The 21,669-nt window shown below is 40.3% G+C and overlaps 2 protein-coding genes across 2 annotated transcripts in view; one reads left to right on the forward strand and one right to left on the reverse strand.

Annotated features, from left to right (window-relative positions):
* The first annotated feature begins 3,197 nt into the window (after positions 1-3,197).
* Positions 3,198-21,669, forward strand: part of prickle1a (prickle homolog 1a) — a 100,928-nt gene continuing 82,456 nt past the window's right edge. Inside the window, exon 1 of the mRNA XM_074678381.1 lies at positions 3,198-3,400. The gene's annotated coding sequence lies outside the window, so the exon portion shown is untranslated. The remainder of the gene's footprint in view (positions 3,401-21,669) is intronic.
* On the reverse strand, positions 16,020-17,923 carry LOC141796734 (uncharacterized). Its single transcript, XM_074677990.1, has one exon. It carries the CDS (start codon positions 17,804-17,806, stop codon positions 16,793-16,795), a length of 1,014 nt encoding a protein of 337 aa, XP_074534091.1. The 5' UTR covers positions 17,807-17,923; the 3' UTR covers positions 16,020-16,792.

Here is a 21,669-nt window from a genome sequence, read left to right on the forward strand (position 1 = left end):
TATTATTTTCATACAGGCTCACCCAACATTATCTATGGTTAAAAACACACTAATGAGCTGTTACACAAATATTCTCTCATCTTTAAATCACGTCACATCACTGTAGTAGTGTCATAGGCTTTCAAAGTCAAATTTCTCCCCTTATTTTCTATCTCAGTGAAAATGTTTGCTCAAATTTTATACCTCAAACACACACGACCCTCTCTCTGCAGCTCTACTCTCACTTCTGACACACAATCATCCATCCTGTGGTGAAAAAGTTGCCTCTTACAGTATCAGTTTCATGGTCTGATGCTCCATGTCTGCTTCCAAATCACCAGAAACCCACACACTAAAGTTTAATACAGTTTTCTCTGCTGCCAACTGCAGCTATCAGTAGTTGTGGGTTAGAAGCTGCTGGCACTTTGCCCCACAGGCGTTATACCGACTCGACTGTCAGCCTGTCTGCCAGCGCTCTTGAAGGAAGTCCTGTCAGCTTTGACTTTAACAGGCTTGGACTGAATGGGGTCATTTTTAGGTATTGTGTTACATGTCTTGAGTGTCCACTTTGCAACAGCTGCATGTGATGTGTGGCAGACTGCAGCCTCAAACCAAAGCTGACCACCACCTTTCTGCACATGGCAGGGTGTTGTGTTGTTGGTGATGGGCACAGTCCAACTGGAGGAGGTATGAAAGGGGTGGAGGGGTTGGTGTCGGGCCCCTGGGGTCTTCATGTATGTGCCAATGACCCATGTGCACATGTGCTGTGGTGAAAAATGGAGTGGCATTGTTTGATCCATGAATGTGAGACTGTGGCGTGAATCACACATTAGAATGAGCCGTGAACAGACACTTAGAGGATTTTATCCCTCAATGTATAGAAAATAAACTGTATGTTCTATGGTTGTCCATTTACTGTGAGGCCAAATGATATGGAGCTCCACCTGGTGACTGGCTACGGTATATGTTGTAAACCCCACCTCTGGAGGCCAAACTTTAAATCAAAAATACAACCTTTAGGGTAAAGTCTGCAGAAATTTCAATACACAGTAAACACACAAAAAAAGGCCTGAAAACTTATCAATTTTTTTTCTTATTTTAAGTAAAAATTGTATTGTTATATTTAATATGAGCCACATTCAACTGGTCATTCCAGAAAAATATGTCTTGTTTTAAGTTATTTAAAGACAAAAAATTAGGTCTGAGTTGCTTGTAACAAGTGAAATAAGCAATTATAAGCAATTTATACCTCATTTTTGTCTTTAAATCATTTGAAATGAGAGATTTTTCTGGACTGGTCAGGTAATGTGACTCATATTAAGTCTTAAAAGGCAATTTCTACTAAAAATAAGACAAAAACATTTGATATGATTTCAGCTTTTTCCACTGTGGCTGCTCCTCCTCAGTGCTTGCGGCAGCGCACACCCACAGTCTCTGACCGTGATGACTTGGACACATTCAATGGCCTAGCAAACACATATGGAGTCCCAATATAACAATTGTGCAGGATTATTCCTGTAAAAGTTGACATTTTAATCTTTAGGAAAATCCTGCAGACTCTCCCTTTAAGGACATCTCCAAAAAGGGTTTCTGTCATCATACTTCGTTCTTTCCTGGGTGTTTCATGCAGAAGCCATCGTTTTGTGTAAAAGTTAAGTTGTAATAGTTTTTGAATTTAAAAAGTGAACATATGACAGCTCAGTTGACAAATGCAACTTCCTGCAGCTTTCTGAACCTGAGTAGAACAGAAGAGGAATAATAAGTAAAACATGACAAAGACGACAAAGACGACAAAGACAAAAGAACACTTGTCTCTTAATGGTTTCCAAAAACAGATTCAGCCTCTTAATCTTTCAAGACACAGCTCCCATAAACCACGTTCCAGAGTCCTTTTCAACAAGTTTGCACTTTGTTTTGCCATTTCTACACAAAAAATGCAGTTAACTGAGGCCATTTTGCTTTTTCCTGAGACATTGTATCTGTCATTACGACATATCTTAATATGTGCCCACGTTGGTAGACTTTTCTGAGGTTAAAGTAGTCAATTTGTTTCACAAACAACATTGTATTTCCCACAGTGAACAAAGTAAATGGAGAGTCATAAAAACCTGCTGACAGTCATTTAGTAAACGCACACATTATGACCAGAAGCAGCACACATTTTTTCCCATTGTAAAACTTCAAGCTGTTAAGCAGCCTGGAAAAAAGTTGTCCCATGTCAGCACAGCTAGAATGAATGAGGGAAAGGCAGGACAGGGCCTCAGCTGAGAGCTGTGGCTGTGTGTGAAACCAGCAAGCAAGACACAGAAGAACAGCAGAGGAGAGAGGGGGGAAAAGCTAATTATTTTTAACAGCTTAACGTGACAATCAAATGAGCTTTGTGAGTTTTTAACACGCTGTTGTGGCCAACGTCACCAGGGAATATTTAACCCCTTAACAGAATGTTGTCTTTGTTCGCCTGCATTTCACACTGATGAGTGGCCTGTGAGGAATACACAGAGCAACACATTTATTCTCTCTTTCACACACACCCTCTCACGTGATGAAACCATTCGAGCAATATATGATGGACTGCCTTAAAAAAACAACAACATCCTGTCCTGTACTTCACATTTTAGTGGGTTTTGTTATATATGAGAAAATGAAACCAAAAATCCTCATATTTTTAGTGGAAATTGTACAAAGCACAAAAAAGGCTTTAGCTGTCATGAGAGAACAAATGTTAAGGTAGCCCAGGATGGATTATGACAATTTTTCCACAGGAGATTGTTTCCTTACCAAAGAGGATCAGAATTGTTTTCAAAATCAAGGCCATGTATCAAACTACAGTCGACAGCATTGGCATTGTTTTCAAATAAATTCAATCATGATGTTCCATTTGGCTCTCAGTAGACCCCAGTCCTCTTTTATATGGCTGAAAAACACCACAAAATATTGTCATGAATGGTGATTATTTTACTTAAACCAATCATATGCAAATTATTTTTAACTGTACAGTCTGAAGGATTTTCCTAAAACATAGAATGTTAACTTTTACAAGAATAATCCTGCTCAATCATGACTTCTGGGCCTCCATACCCGTGTGTCAGTGCCCCCAACCGTCTCCTCAGCTGTTGATGTTTTGGTTGTTTTGGGACGTTTCCGGGCGGAGAGTGGGCGTGGTTACATCAGCCAATCACAGCGCGCCCAGTGCGCAAGTGACTTTGCGTGTTGTTCAGCTAGTGGAAGATGCTACCCAGAGCGCTACGATAGTAGACGTAGTCTGGAGAAAGAAAAAGGAATCCAAATGGAAAAGAAACGCCAAATAGATAAGGTTTTTAACTAAATGAGGGTGAAGCTTGGCTGAACTTTCACTCACTTCTGGAAACTTGGAGAGCAACACCTGAGGAAGAGCAACGCGAGTTGGCTTTCTACTGAGCAGGTATGTGTCAAATACCAGTGCTAACCATAGACTGTATGCTAACATGACAAGTCAGGTGCACGGCTCTCGAGTCTCTCCTACGTTGAAACCTGGTAGAAACGCGATGCAGCAGGTGCTATTAGTAAGACTGTTAACATAGCTCCAGAGGCTGCCGGTGTACTCTGCCCCTGGCACTGCGCCAAGGAGGAGGAGCCCAGTTATAATGTTGTATTTTCTACAAGTGACGAAAATTTCTGCAGACCCTACCTTAAAGGGGACATATCATGCTTGTTTCTCCTTTTCACTATGCCAGACTAGGATGCCTGTAAAGCATTTCTGCCCTCAGTACAAGTCATTTAGTTCCTTCATTGTCCCACAATAGCGTTCTCAATATCCTCATTTTAGGCCATTCTGAAGATCTCTTTGAAACGCTCCTTTTCGAGAATGACCTCCAGTAACCTCGCAACGTCACAGCCCTTTGTGCTCTGATTGGTCAGTTCTATCAGAGGGGCGGAGGGGGTAGAGCCAGGGGGCGGTTTTTGCAGCATGGCAGTATTTACAAAATCGCCACATTGAATGGGCCAGACCGAGCGAGTTTGCTGTTTGCCAAAACTTCACCGTAAGGCATTGATAGCACTAATAAAATGGCAGAGTGTAGGATACGTCCTTTTGTATTGGATCCTGAGTCAGACCTGGACGGTTCTGCAGCTCAGGAGGAAGAAAATCCACCTCGACACAGATCATCTCAGGATGCTCCAGTGTGGTGAGTCAAACCGGTGCTGTAACATGTTTAGTTTATACTCGGCTCTTGGTGGGTGTATCCCTCGGTGGCGGTTGTGTGACTAACTGGCATCACAGAGGAGGAGCTGCTTTATCAGATTACTCCAATAAAAAGAAAGGATCCTCGTGTAGTCACGAAGGTTGAAATCTCGCGGCCATCTGGCAATGAACTATTTTCAGAGGCATCAAATCTCGTTCTAGGATATTAGAAAAATACAATATCTCATTTTTTGAAAATTCAGGGGGTGAAAGGTCTTGTTTTCAAATTTACATTCTGCTTTGTCACAAATGTTGATCCATTATCTGTTGAGCATCTCAGCGGATTATTGTCGCACAAAATTGGTAAATCACAGCGTTTTTTGCTACACCAATCGGTGGGACTGAGGATAAACATTTCATATGCTTCGACTACCAAAATTTATCGCAGACCGGGGTGAGGGGTGCAAACAATTCTCTGAAGAACGAAGAACACTCCATGGCAATAATCTGTCATTAATTAAAATTTGAGTCTGTTCAGAGCGTTCCCTGTTAGGTGGGTCATGTTCTCTGTCCATACATAGCATCTAACAATCCCACTTTAGTAAAAGTTAATATATTAGGACAGAGATAACTTTGATTATGAGGTAATTTAAGGCAATAAATAGCACATAGGGAAAACTGAGTTTCTTTCAGGTGGCTTTTTAAAGTGCTGGAAAGTGTGTCTCTTCCAAAAGAACATCATTAACTCCATGGACCCCCTCTTTAATGGTAATTATAGAAGTAATATCTATGTTTTCATACCAATGCGTAAGTGATGATGACAAATATGCTAAATCCTCATAACTCCCGCTTATTAGGCATAGTTTTTCAAAATATCTATCTTTCTCTTTCTGACTGCATCCTTCACAAAGAGTTTTAGTGTGCTCTGTGAGTCTGACTGATTGAGTAGGCATCATGACCCCATCTACACTTTTGCTGTTGATTGATGACTTTGGTGATGGGGTTTGGACAAATGTGGAAATAGTATTTATCACAGTCAGGGTTATAAAAAGGAATGACATAATTTCCTACATCTATTTTGTACAGACACAAAATATAGAGTTTCAGTTTTTTTGCAAAAAGGATGTTCACCATTGTAATAATTCACAGAATGTAGCTTAAAAACAAATTTTTGTTTTAACATTACCTTATATATCAACATAACCCCCCCAAATTCAGATATTTTTCCTCTTTTTTAAAAAAATATTTAAATTGATACTATAATCATATCATGGCAGTTCGGATTAGACATCAAGTGATAAAAACTGAATAGCTGTCCTTTCTCCCTTTGAGCTTAAGATGGCACTGTTGTCCCCACTGAATGAGCCTTAGATTAATTTCTCCCATTTTATTCTAATTTACCATTAATGTTTCTTTGAGATATTTGGAGCTTTGCAGGCAGCAGAGAAAGCAAACAGTGTACCCGTTTGACCTAACAGTGGTAGGTGAGACCATTTGGAAGTGATTTATGTCCTGTTTTGCACTGATCCATAACCCTACATCTGACAGGGTTAACTCACATCAATCACCTCCCTGAAGGTCCTCTGCTCTCTGAAAACCACTTTTTCTCTGCGCTCCAACAAATAATAGGTTCTGGTTTCTTGTACCCAAGAGACATGTTGACTAGCCCTGCTCTGTCAGAGGAAGATAAAATCTCTGGACAACAGACAAATGGGGAATTCCCAGACGCTCAAACATTTGGTTGCACACTATATCAGCGGGACTCAATGAAAATAACTTCTTGTTGTGATAATCAATCTTTCCTTGCATGAGGGTGAGATCATTTTAAACCCACAAGAAAAGATCCTGTATCGTCCAGCTCCTCACCCTCAAAGGGTCCTTGAAAATTCAACAATATCTTTCCCCCAAAACATCTCCTCCCCTCTGTCTACCTGCTCTAATTAAGAGCCTGTTTGAGTGCTTCAGTCCACTGTTGAGCTTCCTGTCTGGGCTGCAGACAAACTGTGTGTCTGTGTATCTCTTTGTGAAAGTCTATTTGTTTGACTCTGTGTGCACCTCAAACCACCAAATGCACCCACAACGAGCAGCCTAGTCTATCAGCTTGGTAAAAGTGGCACTCATTCCAGCCTGTCTGGTGGTAGTGCTACTTCAACACAGACACAGCCACTTCAGTCGTCTGGTGCAGAAGCACAACAAAGCTCTCCAGTCTCCATTTACCTTTTGAAGTGGTTCTAATTGTGTAATATAGTGTACTCATATCCAATTACTTGTATTAATTCAAAGTACATCCTTGGCTATTCACCTACTAACTGCAATTCAGAGCTTTAAAAGAAGTTAGAGCATGAATAATGCTCTTACAGGAAATTAAGGGAAGGGGGAGCAGATTTGTAGGGCTCCTTAAATTGAGCATTTGAATCTTTTGTATTATTTTTTCTGCATATAGAAAGCCCCATTCACAGTGAGCTCAAAAGTTTAAAAAGCTGAATATATGAACTTCTATATGAACCCAGAATGGATATTTGATTAAAAAAATGATGCCATGAAAGTAGGTTAATACTTGGATAGCTGTTAGTGTAACAGTGACTTCGCTAAGACCTTTGATAGTAAGCCTTCATTAGCACTATGGGTACCTCTGAGATAAAACAACAACAACAAAAAAGAAACTGAAGAACAGCTTGTAGCACACAAAATCCTTTAAAAGATAAATTTATCACTGATAAAAGCCTGATAAAGGGCTGTAAAACACAGAGTGAAGGCTAAAGTTGGTATTGTTTGAGAAGAACCTCTATCCCCAAACCTCACTCTTTTAAAAGTATTTTATATGAAGATGAGGGAAATCAAACTGTGCTACATCAAACTCTTAAAAAAAAAAAAAAAACATTGTTAGCAAGTAGCCAACTACAACAAGTTTTCCCTTTTTTTAAAAAATATAAACCAACAAGTTAGCCCGGGGCCCAGCAGCCTTTTTGAGACTGAGAGCTACCTTAAGGGAAATGAATGGTACAGAGGGCTACTGGTCTAATACACACATTCTGAACAAAATTGCACAGATCACTTCTTAATAACAACAATGGCAGTAGAAGTAATACTGTGAAGAGATGTCAATGTTAATTATTCTGCGATTATTGTTAATGATTTCGTCAGTGATGGAAAGAAAGATTTCTTGAAGTTACTCCATTGGCACCAGTGCTGTTTTTTTGGAACATACCTTGTGGGTGCCTGAAGTGGTTCTTGTGGGCACCCAGCTGCGGACACTGCGTCCGTGATCCCTGTAAAGCAAACAAAAGTTTTGCAAATTTTTATGTTTCGCGTCTTCTACATAATTAAGTGGAAATAATACTTTCAATTCCTCCTGAACATTTTTTTTCTTGCCATAATTTATGCTCCAATCTCAAAATGTAAACATCAGTGCAAGTTTTCAAGTGCTACATTATGTTGATAAGCCTGTTATGTTTACGCTTCCAGCAGCAGTCAACAGATTGAACTGAAAAACTCATGTTCAATCTAACAAGAAGCATTAACTTTTCAGTTATGGAGTAAATTAAATGTTCAACAGTGTGAAAACCTTTTTACCTAGCTTGTGTTTTGGCTAGCTGCCTACAGCTTTCCTAGCAGCTGTCAGCTTAACCCACAAAACTTATTCTCAATAAAATAATTTTATTGCTGTTTATTATTATTATTACCTTTTTGTAGCTTTTGTAGTTAATAGAAATCCTGATAACTAAAACTGCTAAATTTTTCAAGCCAAACCACTGCTAGCTCATGTTGTTTAACTAGTTTAAACAGTTAGCCACCTATCTTTGACCCTGTAACTGTTAACTGACCTTTTTTTTCTTTCAAACTTCACTGAAACCTATACTATTTATAATTTTGAAGTAGTTAATTTCCCAATACTATTGTAAAAAGCCTTCTGTAAATAGTTTTCCTTATAAGGTTAATTTTCAGCAAGGGTTTATTTCTATCCTAAAGAACTCAGTCATAGAAGGATGTCTTTGGAATATTTCCCCAAATTGATTCTTGTTCTCTCAAAAATGGGTTGAAGTCTCCAATTCCCAAGTGTAGATTTCCCTGATCAATTTTTTCTGATGGCTCTCGTAAAATGAACCATGTTGCTCCACTTCCTCCTTTTTTTTCAAGCAACCTTAAATTCTCAACCCCAAGCCTCATCCTTTTCCATTGTTTCCATTTTACTACACTGTCTGGGACATCTCAGACAGTGTTTTATGAAATATTATACGTCCTGTACAAAAGATTCATGAGCTTCTCACATGCCGTGATGGCAGCAGGATTTTTGATTCCGTTTTAGCACTCCATATGGCTCTGCAGCTTAACAACGTACACCACGCAGCTGCTTGTGACACATTTATTGGCACAGGGTTCTGCATCAGAGGCCACTTTGACCAGACAGTCTGTCAGTTGCCATAAGGACAAGATTTGAATCAGATTAATTGGCCCAAAAGACTTGTTAGACACACCATTACACGTTTTCTAATTCGACAGCTTGCTTGAAACAGCAACCCTCACGTTCTGGTTTTCAGATAGAGATTAGTAGATTTTCTCTGTAGTTGTCACTTTCAGTAAACGCGTCATTACTCTCCTGTCTTGTAGTTCTTTGTCCTTTCAGAAAGATCCTAGGTGCTGGATTTAAAAACACAAGAAGCTTTTTGTATGTTTCATACTTTGTTCCTGCTACTGTTCCTCCAAGTCAGAGATTAAAGAGGGAAATTGTCTCACACTTCAGTAATTTCATCTTAAACCTCCTAATTAAGGATAATACTGTGTCTGGTTGCCTTTCTTAATTTAAATCCGTGTGTTTACTTTTGTCTGGGTTAGTCTCCAAACCATTTTGTCTCTATGGCAGCAATAAATAACCTGTAAACACTCAGTTGTTTTCCCCCCAAAGCTCTATCTATTGTGTTGACAAAGTACTTGTCAGGGCTGATTTCCAGTACATGGCCTGTCATGGACTTTCAAAGACATTTGAGGAACCCAAGGCCACACAAAGAGGCAGATGGAGTGTTGTGCTGATGCTTTGCTAGATAGGCAAGGCATAGACAAAACAGAGCGTTATGTTGCTCCCTCTGTTTTCTACCTTTACACCTCTCTCATCTTGGGCTATTGTTGCACAGCCCATCACTGACATGCTGTTATCCCTGCGTGAATCCACACACAATACGACTAAAGGGATCCTTTTCTCTGAGAGGAGGTAGGCCCATAGACCAAGACAAAGGCTTCAAACTCCAGATCAAGTCTTCTGGGTGTTCCTCAAAGGTATGATAGCTATCTGGGAGAATCATCTTAAATACTTAAGCTCAACATGTCATCAAATCAAAAGTCTTATTGTGCAAAATGCACAGCAGGCACAGGGATGTACTTTTTTCTTCTTTTTGCCAGGTTGTAATTTTGTGTTGGCACACAAACACACTGTATCTCCAAGAATGTTGCAGAAATGTTTGATCCTCGCAAAAACGTCAAGCCTTTGCTCACAAGATGCTTATTAGAGCACAAGTCGGAATTTTTCCTCCATCTGATTTATATCAGGTGCAAGACCATGGATGGGTAATTTGGCTGATGGAGGCATTTTTATTACAGAGCTGTGTTTGCGGTGGAAATGATAGGCCTGCTTCAATGCTCTTGTGGACTGGAGTTTACCCCAATTCTTTTGTCTCCAGCTGATTCTTCTGGAATGTTTGTTTAGACTCGTTCTCCTGAATGCGAGATTCACCTGGATTCCCTGCAGCGTTTGAGATGGGGACAAGCACACATTCATTCATTAATTTTCTACCCCTTATCCTATTCAGGGTTGCAGGTGACTGGAGCCTATCCCCGGTCAATCCCAGGGCTGGCATAGAGACGGACAACCTCTGTTTTGGATTTTTTTTATGGACAAAATTTATCCTTAATAGGAAGACGTGCTTGGCATGATAACCTACATCAGGCCATATATCTGTGAGTTATTTCTTAAATTTCCACAGTTTTAGGTTTTACTGAGGCTTCTCCATTTATGTCAACCAGAAATGCCACTGATAAACTTTCACAAGGAGTTTCAATATTGAGTCTCAAGGAGTAATGTTGGGTCAAGATTGCTTAGCTGCTTTTCCTGTAGTGATTCTACATTAAAGGAATAAATTGGGATTGATGGATTTGCCATGTGTAAAGAAGGCATCGTGTCACATTTTTAGGCATAATACCGTCCCTGTGGTACCCTTTATATGATTTAAAGCACAAAAAAAGGTGCGAATGAATGATGCCATTTTGGCAGCCTCACTCCTCCTCCCCCTCCTTTTCAAGCACAAAATGTTCCATGTTGCGCACCCCCCAAAATTTCTTACTTCCGCATTGACACATAACACAAAGAGGGGGTCTTGTGCCCAAAGTACAGAAATACTGGGACTTTTATGATCCAGCACATAGAGATCACTGTGATAACTGTGTGATGATCAATTTTTGAGGTATAACCATAGGCTGTACAAAATATGGACGTAGTCTCCCCCATGTCAAACTGGAAGTGACAAGGGCTTTGCTTACAGCTATAGGGTGCCTGTTAGTCATGTGACCTGAGCTGTGCCTCTGATTGGGCGAGCTTGTAGTCTTAATATACTCTGAACTGCTGAGTTAGAGTCAGTGCGTGCCGATAGTAAACTTAGCAACTCAGACAGGAGACATAAGCAGACTGGTTTGGTTCGTCTCGGTATGGTGCGCATTTTGCTGCATTTCCACTCACTTATCCCGGGACGGATCCCTAAAAACCGAGATGTGCCGGCCTACTTTTTTGGGACCCTTTCGTATGATTGGCAGACTGCACCGATCCGCTCTCGGAAGGTGGAGCAACACACTGCAGACCATTGATTGGTCGAAAGAATCATCACTTACCCCGACAGTGGCTGCATTTCTCCCGGCGGCACACAGTCTTCTCTGAAACGAAGCTTGATTGCACTTTGTATCAAAGAGCTACATGCCAATCATAGAGAGGACGAAATGCTGCATGTCTTCCATCTATGCTCTTTGTTTAATGTGTCGTGTTTTTCTTCTTTGTTGGATTTATTAGCGGGGTAAACTGTGTTGTGCTGCTACGGCGTCACGCTATTGTTTAACAGCTGCGGCTTTCAGCATCTGGCTTACACGCCGCCTACAACAAGAGGGCACAGTTTGCTGTGGAAACGCAAACGAGATCAGGCTTAACTGTACCAAACCGTCCCAAACCATACTGAACCAACCCGGACTGCTTGGTGGAAATGCAGCTATATTTTGAACCAGGTTTTAAATAGGTTAATTTCTGCTTTAAAAACAGCTTATGTGGCTTGGTGTGTATGTGACTTGCAGTACTTCCACAGCCAGCCTCAAGTGGACACTCGAGAAACAGCGAGTTTTAGCACTTCCACATTGTCTCATATTCTTAGACTGGAGGTTGCCGCTAGGGTGTAACAGCTTAACAGTAACTTCCTCTTCTCTTGTTTAGTACTGTGGTAGGTGTGCATTTGCGATACACTGACCCCTTCAATTTAGGAATGGACGTGGCGCGGAGTGTTTAAAAATTAAAAGCCACACACATTTTTCCGGCATTTTCTGGTATTCCAGGCGTCATGTTTGTATACGTCATGTTTGTATGCAAGCGTAATATAGCCTTAAGGCTCCCTCCTTCCTTCTGAAGCCCCCCCTCCAACATGCCATAGACAAATCAGGACATCATTTTGCAGTGACCTTATCATTTCAACAAGTCTCATTAAGGTTCCAAGAAATCTCACGCTGTTTCAAAGCATTAGTTAGACAAGAGCAGTACATACCAAAGCCAAAAACTTAGCAATACTCAACTGAATTAATAGTACAATTAATTATTTCTGGCTAGTCTCCCAAAGCTTGTCAGATAAATTCATGGGCCCCTGCAAAACTGATTGGTTCAACCTGTAGACATCACAGTGGCCCTTTTAAGAGAACCTCTGATTTTAACACTTTGTGAGATTCCTGTTTCGTTGTTGATTAAAGTTCACCACATTGTTTCGTTTGCCGGGCTAAGACATTATTCATCTTTGATAGCCTTTGTATCCTGCTAACCCACAGTAAACTTAATGTATTATGTCTTTAGTCAAGTATTTGCTGGAGCTTGTTTCCACTGAAGTGGCTGTTACCAGGATAAACAGCCCTGGTGCCAAACTCTCTCTCTGCTGTGCTAGTGTGTGATTCAACAACACAAGTGAATTAATTCAGTACCTACAGTATCAAACTAAGAAATGAAAAGTTGGATTGTTATCCACAATGCATAGTACTTTCCTGCGCTGCTGTCTCAGCTCCTAAAGTATAAAATGAGAGGAGTGATGTTGTCAGCAGACCCTGGTGCTGTCACATTCCTTCACTGGCTACATACGGCAGCAGCGCTCCTGTCTGGCTCTGACAAAGAGCTGCTGTTTTCGCAGCCTTTTCTCTCTTCACATGCCAGCCATGTTGGCTCAGAGCAGCTGCTGAGGCATTAGAGTTAAATTATGGGAATATTTGTTCTACTTACTGTCAGCATGGTCTTAACATTGTTTCTGGTCACGTCCTCTTCCTGTACGACCGTTGTCTCTGCCTGTCTGGGTCACATGAGAGAGAATCAAAGAGATTCAAACATACTGTTGCCAAATATTAAGGAGGATCTTATATTATTATTATTATTATTATTATTATTATTATTATTATTATTATTATTATTATTATTATTATTATTATCATCATCATTATTATTATTATTGTCATTTTTGTCACAAGGCTTCTGCAAAGTTGGTTTAAATCTGATTGTTGTGGATGTGTTTTGTTGTCTTTCAAACTCAATTAATTCACACTTATTTGTTTTTGTTTTTTTTTTGATTGATTTGTTTTATTTATTTATTATTTATGCCTGCACCATCCTTTTTGCACAGCACTTTGTTTCAGCTGTGGTTGTTTATAAAGTGTTTTATAAATAAAGTTGAGTTGAGTGATTCAAATCGGCCAAACTTGATTTCGCTCGATATTCTATAGGCATTGTTTTAAAGCATTTAAGTTTTGGGGCCAAATCTAATACTTTACAAGGCTTTTTTTTAATTTGTTAAAAAAAAACTTTAATCAGAAGTCCTGGCCTTCACCAAGAACTGTGCGTAGATTTCCTATGTACTCCTGTATCCAAATCCCCAGAGGAAGCTTTACATCTATCAAAGCTGTCATTAGTTTGCTACAGCTGTGTGTGTTCAGAGGATCGTAATATTAAAAATAAGCCAGAATTGCACTTCAGGGTGTACATCAGTGCCCATTGAGGTGGTACTTTGGCTTCACTTTTGCACAACAAGAGGAGCAAAAGGCACACCATCCATAATTATGTTTAGCCACTGGCTTCAATCTTAATTTCTTGCATCTGAAATACACTGTTTGAGATGCAACAGCTGATTTTGGAAGTCATGTTTCAGCTTGTGATCCATATTTCTTTTAAAGACTAGTCAATCAGATGTTAAAAGATATTTCCACATGGAAGAAACTTCATGTTTCTGAGGCCTGGAAAGAATTCTGCTTCTACTTTAGGTCCTTGTGGCCTGATTCTTCAGCAAAGTTGTGAAATAGATCCAGTGTGTTGCAGACGACCCCAGAGTGTGCAGAGCCAGTCCACAAATTACACGTGTGGTGTGAATAAACGGGTGTGAAAGAAAGTGTTAGGTGCTGAGAGAATAGAAAATAAGTGAAACTGACTGATGTGTTAACAGATACTGTGAATTTGAGTCTTTAATGGATCATTTGAGAAGGAATTTAACACTATTTTAAAACAATGCTATAACATTTCCAGCAGGAGCTCTGCCCAAGACTTCTGCAGCTAGTGCTGCAAACAGGAAGGTATTCAGAGTCATTTTATCTGTGTTTGATTTTTAAGAGCTGGTTCAAGAATGCTAATGGGTCATAATGATTTCTGTATAACAAATCTGATGAAATACAGCCTCTGCACTGCGTGGCTAACCTCTGATTTTCTGATTTGTTTGTACTTTTTCCAGACTTGGCAGGACATGACAACAAGAAAACTGCAGTAGGAATGATCTGACATGAGTATAAATACTTTTCATGGGTGATTGACCTTTTTCCTGGACACACACACTCCAACTTCAAAAGGGTATATCCTCAAGACTCCAAGAGCCACTGATTAAACACATTTCAGAAGTATTTCCCTTCAGTTTCCATGGCAGATCTGGCAAAGGCATATAAGATGTGTTTCATTAAGTTTCATCGTGATATATGGTCCCATGTGTAAATCAGAATACAGTATACTTATATATGTGCACGTGTTGCTCTGTCTGGACTGTTACGTACTGAATGTGCGGCACTTTTTTTTAGCCAGGGGAGGGGAAGTAATGTGGCAAGCTGCCAACTGAGACTCAGTGTTTCTCAAGAAAGACAAATGGCATTGTTCCAGGAGCTGATACCAGCTTTACTGGCAAATCCCTGCCGGCTGGACTGAAATTTCAGCCCTGTAAAGCGAGCAGGAGTGGAGCAGGGCCTGACAAAAGATGACATTGGCTTGTAAGTTTTAGGCGATGACGCTCAGGGGGAATCTATTATGTGGCTGTCACACAGCATTAGGCCAGACAGCAAACACTTTCATGTGTGGATTACCATTTACCCATCGGAGATAATAGATATTTGCCTTAGCTAATCCATTCCTCCATTGATTTTTTTCCTCTTTAATAACTTCTTGCAAGCAAGCAAATTTCAAGAAGTGAAAGAATGCTGACGCGTAAGAAGCTGGAATAAAGGGATGTGTTTGACACAGATAAGCTGCTTAATACAGTTTTCCATACTAATATAAGATTTGACATCAGTTTTTGAAACCATACTTATGTTAAACACACATTGTTTTATGTTTTAATTTTTAATCTCTTGACATTTTTATACAGTGTGTGGGAAAATCAAAGTTTGGCTTAAAGGTAGGGTCAGCAAGATTTTTCTAAAAAAATAAATATCAACTTTTACAGGAATAATCTTGATTAATTATCACTTCTGTGCCTCTATACGTGTGTGACAGTGTCTGTGTCGGCCCCAACCCTCTACTCAGGCTGTATATTGATGTTTTGGTTGTGTCAGGACACTTCTGGGCAAAGGGTGGCCGTAGTTACCTCAGCCAATCACAGCGCGCCCAGTGCACAAGTGACGTTGCGTGTCGATTAGTGAGTAGAAGAAGCTCTCCTGAGCAGCAAAGATAGTGGGCGTAGCATGAAGCATGGAGCATGAAGCTTGGCTCAACTTTTACTCGCTTCACAGGATGACAAGCAACGCAAGCTGGCTTTCTGCTAACCAGCTAGGTCTTAGATAACCCAGTGATTAGCTTGTGCTAACATGCCAAGTCAGGTGTATGGCTCTCAAAACTCTCCCAAGTAGAAACATGATGCTGCAGGTGGTTGCTGAACTAGTGAGAGTGTTCAAATAGTCACAGTTGCAGGTAGTGGGTGTGCGCTGACGCTGGCGCTGAACAAAGAAGAAGGAGCTGAGTTTGAGTGTTGTGTTTACCAACAAGTAATGGAAATTTCTGAAGACCCTACCTTTAAAAAAAGAGTTTGGAGTTAGTGAAAAGTTACATAACAAGAATAAAGAAATAAAGATCAAATCAAGTCTAAATTCTTAATGAACCATTAGTTAATCTGTAAAATATTAAAAGGATAAACTGATGACAAACTTTTCAGCCCTGAATATCAGATACAATTTTATCCCTTTCAAAATTTAACACTTTTGTAAAGCTGCACAGTGTCTGATTCCTGCTGCTGTTGTAATAGAAAAAAAAGTCACTGCAGTGCTTCTTATGGCAAATTTTACTTTGAAAACCTCCGAAGGGTCTCGGTTAACAAGTAAACAATAAATGCACTTTGTCTCAAATGGAAATCAAGAGTAGTGCCAGTTCAAGCAAAGCGTACAGGTGCCATATCACAAACTCAAGCAGGGCCGCGTGTTAGGGTTTGCAAAATTACAGACAAAACTCTTTGAAGCTGTGTCCTGGCTCTAAGTCATGGTATCAGATCACACTGGTGTAGCAATACAAGATTTATTTGAATAAAGAATCTAAAAGTCAGGATCATAGAGTACATTTCATTGCATTCATTTGATTTTCAAAACAAGACATTGGTAAGAATTGCTGTACATTGTTAATACAACTTAAAAAACAGTTTTGAAACTCCAGATATTGGAATTTTAAATGTGAGAGAAATTATGAATTGCGTCAACAGTTGGTAACAATCTGTGATATCCGTAGATCTGAAAAACAGTTAATGTTAAATTAATTACAAACCACTTCATGCATCACAACCTGTAATAGAAAACACAGTCTCCTTTAAATTCTCCCAACAAACCTTAATCCAAACTAGTAGAGGGACAAATCCCTAACATTTAAAAAAAGGTCAAAAAGGCAGGTAAAGGAAAAATAAAACATTCAAAGTTGCAGAAAAAGAATTCAAAATTTCCCACTTTGAGTTCTCTAGCTCAGACTGACGGCACATCCTGATAAAGGCTGTGAACCGTACTAAATAAAAAGACACTTCAACTGTGAAATCACTGCTGTTCAAACAATAATGATGGACTTTTTCATTGAATGCTATAAAAGGACTTAAGTTGTGTGTGACCAAGCTAAAAACCTGTTTTTCCCGTACTTCCTCAGATGGTCAAAAAGTTCAGACATTACACGTTCTGTGTCTGAGGACCTCTTGTCCTTGGCTTTGGCACTGGGGAGGCTTTTTGTCCCTCAGCCTCAGTGGACAGCTGTGCAGGTCTGTTTTCACTCGGAGCATCAGGCAGTGAAACTTTCTCATAACAGACTCTAGCTGAGGGCTCTGGACTTGGAGTTGGAGAGTCCTCGGTTGGGTGCATGGTCTCATACTCTGGGCTGACTGAGCTTGGCTCTCTCTTGCTCACAGAAAGCATCCTGAGCCCTGCTCTATCCACGGGTCTCATTTGGGTTTTGTTACGTTTGTTGGAGCAACATAAGACACCAATGATGATGACAAGAAGCAGAATGATACCTGCTACTGTTGCCAGCATGGCCACGACGACACTTGATTTAAAACAGAGCGTCGCTGGCATGGGTGGAGTTGGAGTTTTACAGACTGGACGAACGATGTCGCTTCTGTCTTTGCTGACTTTGTTCTCCACACTGCATGTGAAGCTCCTCTCTCCTTTCAGCTGTGCCAGAGAAATGCTCAGTGTTTGTTTTCTTTCACTGGTTAAAGTCTTTTCATCCAGCGTCCATGAGAATACCAAACCCTGAGGATTCGCCACGTCACAGTTCAAATTCACAGCATTGACCTTGAAGTCACAGCTATAGACCAGCTTGGGTTTAGATACCTTGTCCAACATGCAGACACGACCACCCCACGTTTTAGCAAATGTGCCGTTAGGGTGCAAGATGTTTGCTTGGTAAAATCCAGCACCTGAGTGTTGCAGGTTTTTCAGAATCAGAGACCCGGCCGCAGAGATGTCCCCTGACTTACCAACAGACACCCTGCCTTGCTGTCTGTAGAAAATGATGGAGTTGTTGTGAGTCCATCTCAGCACATGGGAGCTCGTCAGTCCCTCGTAGGTAAATGGCAAGGTCAGGCTTTGTCCAACAGCAGCATAGAGATCACAGCTGTCTTTGGCCAGCGAGAGATTGACGAGTCCTGACAGAAGAAGGAGCAAGGCAGCAAAACTCGCCATAATCAATGCAGTCTTCCAGTGTTTCTCTAAGATAATCTATCACACGTTAAATGATCTCTTCTGAAGTCCTCGGTGTAAGCTGTTGCTCTGATCACAGTTCAGTCCTGTGAAGAAGAAATGCGTCTTTGCCACCCAGAGTATATTTGTCACCTAGATGACTCCAGCCTCTGTAAGGAGAAGTGAATCTTAAGTAAGAAGGAAACTATTGGTCAAGAGTCTACTTTCAGTTCCCTTAAGATACAGCATCAAGCACCAAGTAATGTGGCAACAACTGTTTACTGGGACTGATGTCGTGATTCACTGCAAGTGTGACCTGATGACGAAAAAGTGGTGGTTGAAATATTGGATGAGCCACTCAAACCACATGATGTTTATCAAATTTCTTAAATAAAAATAGAAAGATGTAACATCACCAACACTCAGATTAAGAAGATTGAGGGCATTGTGACATGACGATGAAAGGCCCCGTTTACACAATAACGTTTCATCTGTTAAAAACGCAGTGAAAAACATCTGTGTTTACACCATAAACTGTATATAGAGTGGACAGTGTGGCTCCGCCATTTACCATTGTACGGTTTTGAAGCCAAAATACCCCCGTCACAGGTGCAGCCATTGTAGCAGTTGTGCAGCCAGAGTCTGCGCAGTAGAGATGATGGGGGATTCTAGGAGAATCTAAGGGGAGCTGGGTGACAAAAATAATATATCTATTTTTTTCTTTAGAGAGTCTAACCACTTCTTGACTCTACCTCTCGACATATTTTATAATCCCTGAAAAAAAATACACAAGAACGGCAGCTGTCAATCATCGTTAAACGTTAGGTAAAGTCTCGTTTTTAACCTCGTTTAACTAATGAAAACGAAACTTATCAGAAAAAAAGAGGACTTGAATACAAGACAGCCAAATGATATCTTCAAATCACCACAACGATCGGACATGAACATTTCTACGAGGAGTATTAATTTTTTAAAGTTCCATCTGGAATGGCTGGAAAGCTGGATTTTTTAGCCTATACTGCAGCAAGCCGCCAGGGAGAGCAGTTTTCGTGGAGACGTCACTTCGGGCCGAGCAGCAGACGTCCATTTTTTTACAGTCTATGGTCAGTCTACGGAAACTCTGAGGAACTGAAAATGCTGCAGTAATGATGCATGTAGTTGGCGCCATAACCGTCTTGCCCAGAAGCCACTTTTGGTAGATCTCCACCGGAGTAGAGTTGAGCGGGTCATTTGGTGTATTGGCAAGTGCTATGTGTCAAAGTGTAGCAACAGATGCACATTTTGTTGAAAGACAGTCAGCAGATTCAGCAGATTGAGCAGCACAAGCACAACACAGTAGTCCGTGACTATTGTGCACTGTGCTGTGAATGACGAACAGCAGATTTTAACACTTCTGCACTGTCTCATATTGTCATACTGGAGGTTGTTGCTTGGGGTAGTCTCAAGTTTTTACGTCTGGCCCCAAGTGGACACTTAAGGTACTGCAGTTTTTGAACTGGCTTCACTTTTCAACACCACGTCACTACGAAGTGACTCAAAATGTCCCAGTTTTCCTGTGTGGGAGGAAAAAAAGCTGAAAAACTGAATGATACATTTCCAAACTAAAAAAACAAATAATCTCAAAACCGACACAGAAAAGTTACTGTTGCTCTAAAACCAGTTCTGTACTTTTGTGAAGCCTTGTCTGTAACAGATAACAAAATTGGTGTCATTGCCCATTCAGTTTATGAGTTTTTTGGTTTTTGTTAACCATAACCTTGATGTAAATGTTATTCATGAAAGTAACTTTGCTTGCGTGAGTTTTTTGGGTTGTCACTAAGGGTTTAAGTCACGATGGGATATGGGGTGTGCCTTGTCACGCACTAAATCACAGCTGGGAGGCGCCTACCCCTGAGCCACCCCTAATAGGCAAAGCAGTATAAAGGATGGATAGATGGATGGAGGCCTTTTCAAATCCAACTTCAATTATAAAAATAATTTATGAACTGAGCTCAAAACTTACATTCAAATAATCAAGCACATGCTAAGACTGGAAATAGATGCAGAGGGCGGTCCATGGATGATTGGGGAAAGTTATAACTGCTTTGAGTTGTGTTCTGCCAGCAGGACACAGCCTTCAGTGCACAGTTTAATATTTCAAGAAGTTCAAATACAGTGTATGAAGTTCAGGAATATTGTGAAAGGAATCCAAAGATTAATCATGTGTCAGATATTTCCCCCCTGGCTTTTGCATTATTTGTCCTGGTTATTGGTTTTTGTCTGTCAGAGAATACAAATGACTTTTGTTTGTCTAATCTAAATTGGTTTAGTCAGGGCTGCCTTTTTTTGATAAAGCTATGGAATACTAAGAGGCCACTGTCTCATGGTGATAATTGCGGAAAATGCTTTTGTTCTGCTGTCTCCAGTTGTGCAGCTCAGCCGTAGACAGTGTGTAATTTGTAATTAGACACGCTTGCCATGCTGTCAATTAAAAACTAAATTTAATCATTCAATAAATCTTCTTGTGGGAGGGGAGCTGTTGTAAAGAACGCCACACAGCGATTATGCAGTTTTCTTTTTAACAATCATGGAGGCTTCAGCAAATTTAGGTCATGTTCTGACCTCGTTTGGCTCAGTGGTTTTAACCCAACACGTCTCCATGTGCTGCATTTTTCTTTGTTGTTTTATTTGGTGGATCATGAGCTTAGTCGGCACATTTTCGTGTTGTAAAGTAAAGAATTTGCTTTTGAATTGTGCTTGAATTATTGTAATTATGTAAGCTTTCTGTAAATCCCCTGGAGCATTTTCAGTAAAGTTGAGCCATTGTTCAGTTACCATCTAGAAATACCCATCATTCCATAATTCATGTCATCTACAGGCCTCCAAAGAGTGACAGTGACTGTGTTAACACACAGGCTGCACTACAATGAGTTCATTTTGCAGCCTACAACTGTAATTTAGTGTAATTAGCAGTGATTCACAGTCTTTCTGTAACTCTCAGCGCCTTCACAGTGCAGAGACAGAACACCTGTTTCTTCTAGTCTCACCATCATTACACTTTTTCCCACCCTGAGGGCATCGTTTGATGATGAGAGAGAGGGCGTACGCAGAGTTTAAAGCAATGAATTCCTTGTTACACATTCTATAAAAATTTTATTTCGGAGAATTTTCCCCTGCAGCTCACAAATATGAGCATTTGTGCGTTCATTATTACAGAGCAGATTGCAGGCTTACAGATCAATAGAGTAAGCAGCACAAACATGTGGTTTCCTCGTGCTCTATAACAGGTAAAGTTTCTCCTCCCAACTCTCCACCTCAAAGATCAGAGTCTGCTGTGCTGAACCTGGCAACAGAAATATGACAAGAAATCCAGTAGAGGCTGTCAGCTGAAAGAGATTACTGATCAGCATTTCAATTCTCCTGTTTCAGCATCCACTGCAGTTGTGTCAGCAGCACCAGAAGAAAACAGCTGCACACTGTATGAAATAGTATAAACACACATTTAGAGTTCCCTGCATGCCTCTGGATCTTGTTTCTCGTGTGATAAACAACTGAAGATCATTTACTGCAAAGAAGAAGAAAGTTGTTCAGTTTGTGGTTACCATTCTAGTTATCATTAGAATGTTAAGGCAGTGATGCATTTAGCTTGTTCAAGTCAAGCCTTTTGTTTTTGGTTAATACTCTAGGAGTGAAAGAATACAAATTAAAACAGCAGGGTTTTTTAAAAATCTTAACTCAAAACAGCTTTAAAATACTTCAATTTTGTGTCATATTTGGCGCCCCCTGTAGACACCGCTTGTACATCATGTATATTTACACAAAATGTCTTTTTCATTAAAAATCAGTGCTCAAACAGGATCTGAAAACTACAGAACTATTCACAACCC

Source organism: Halichoeres trimaculatus, unplaced genomic scaffold, assembly GCF_033239565.1.
Source record: "Halichoeres trimaculatus isolate MK-OKI-2021-1 unplaced genomic scaffold, fHalTri1.1 fHalTri1_scaffold_10, whole genome shotgun sequence".
NCBI classification, from domain to species: domain Eukaryota; kingdom Metazoa; phylum Chordata; class Actinopteri; order Labriformes; family Labridae; genus Halichoeres; species Halichoeres trimaculatus.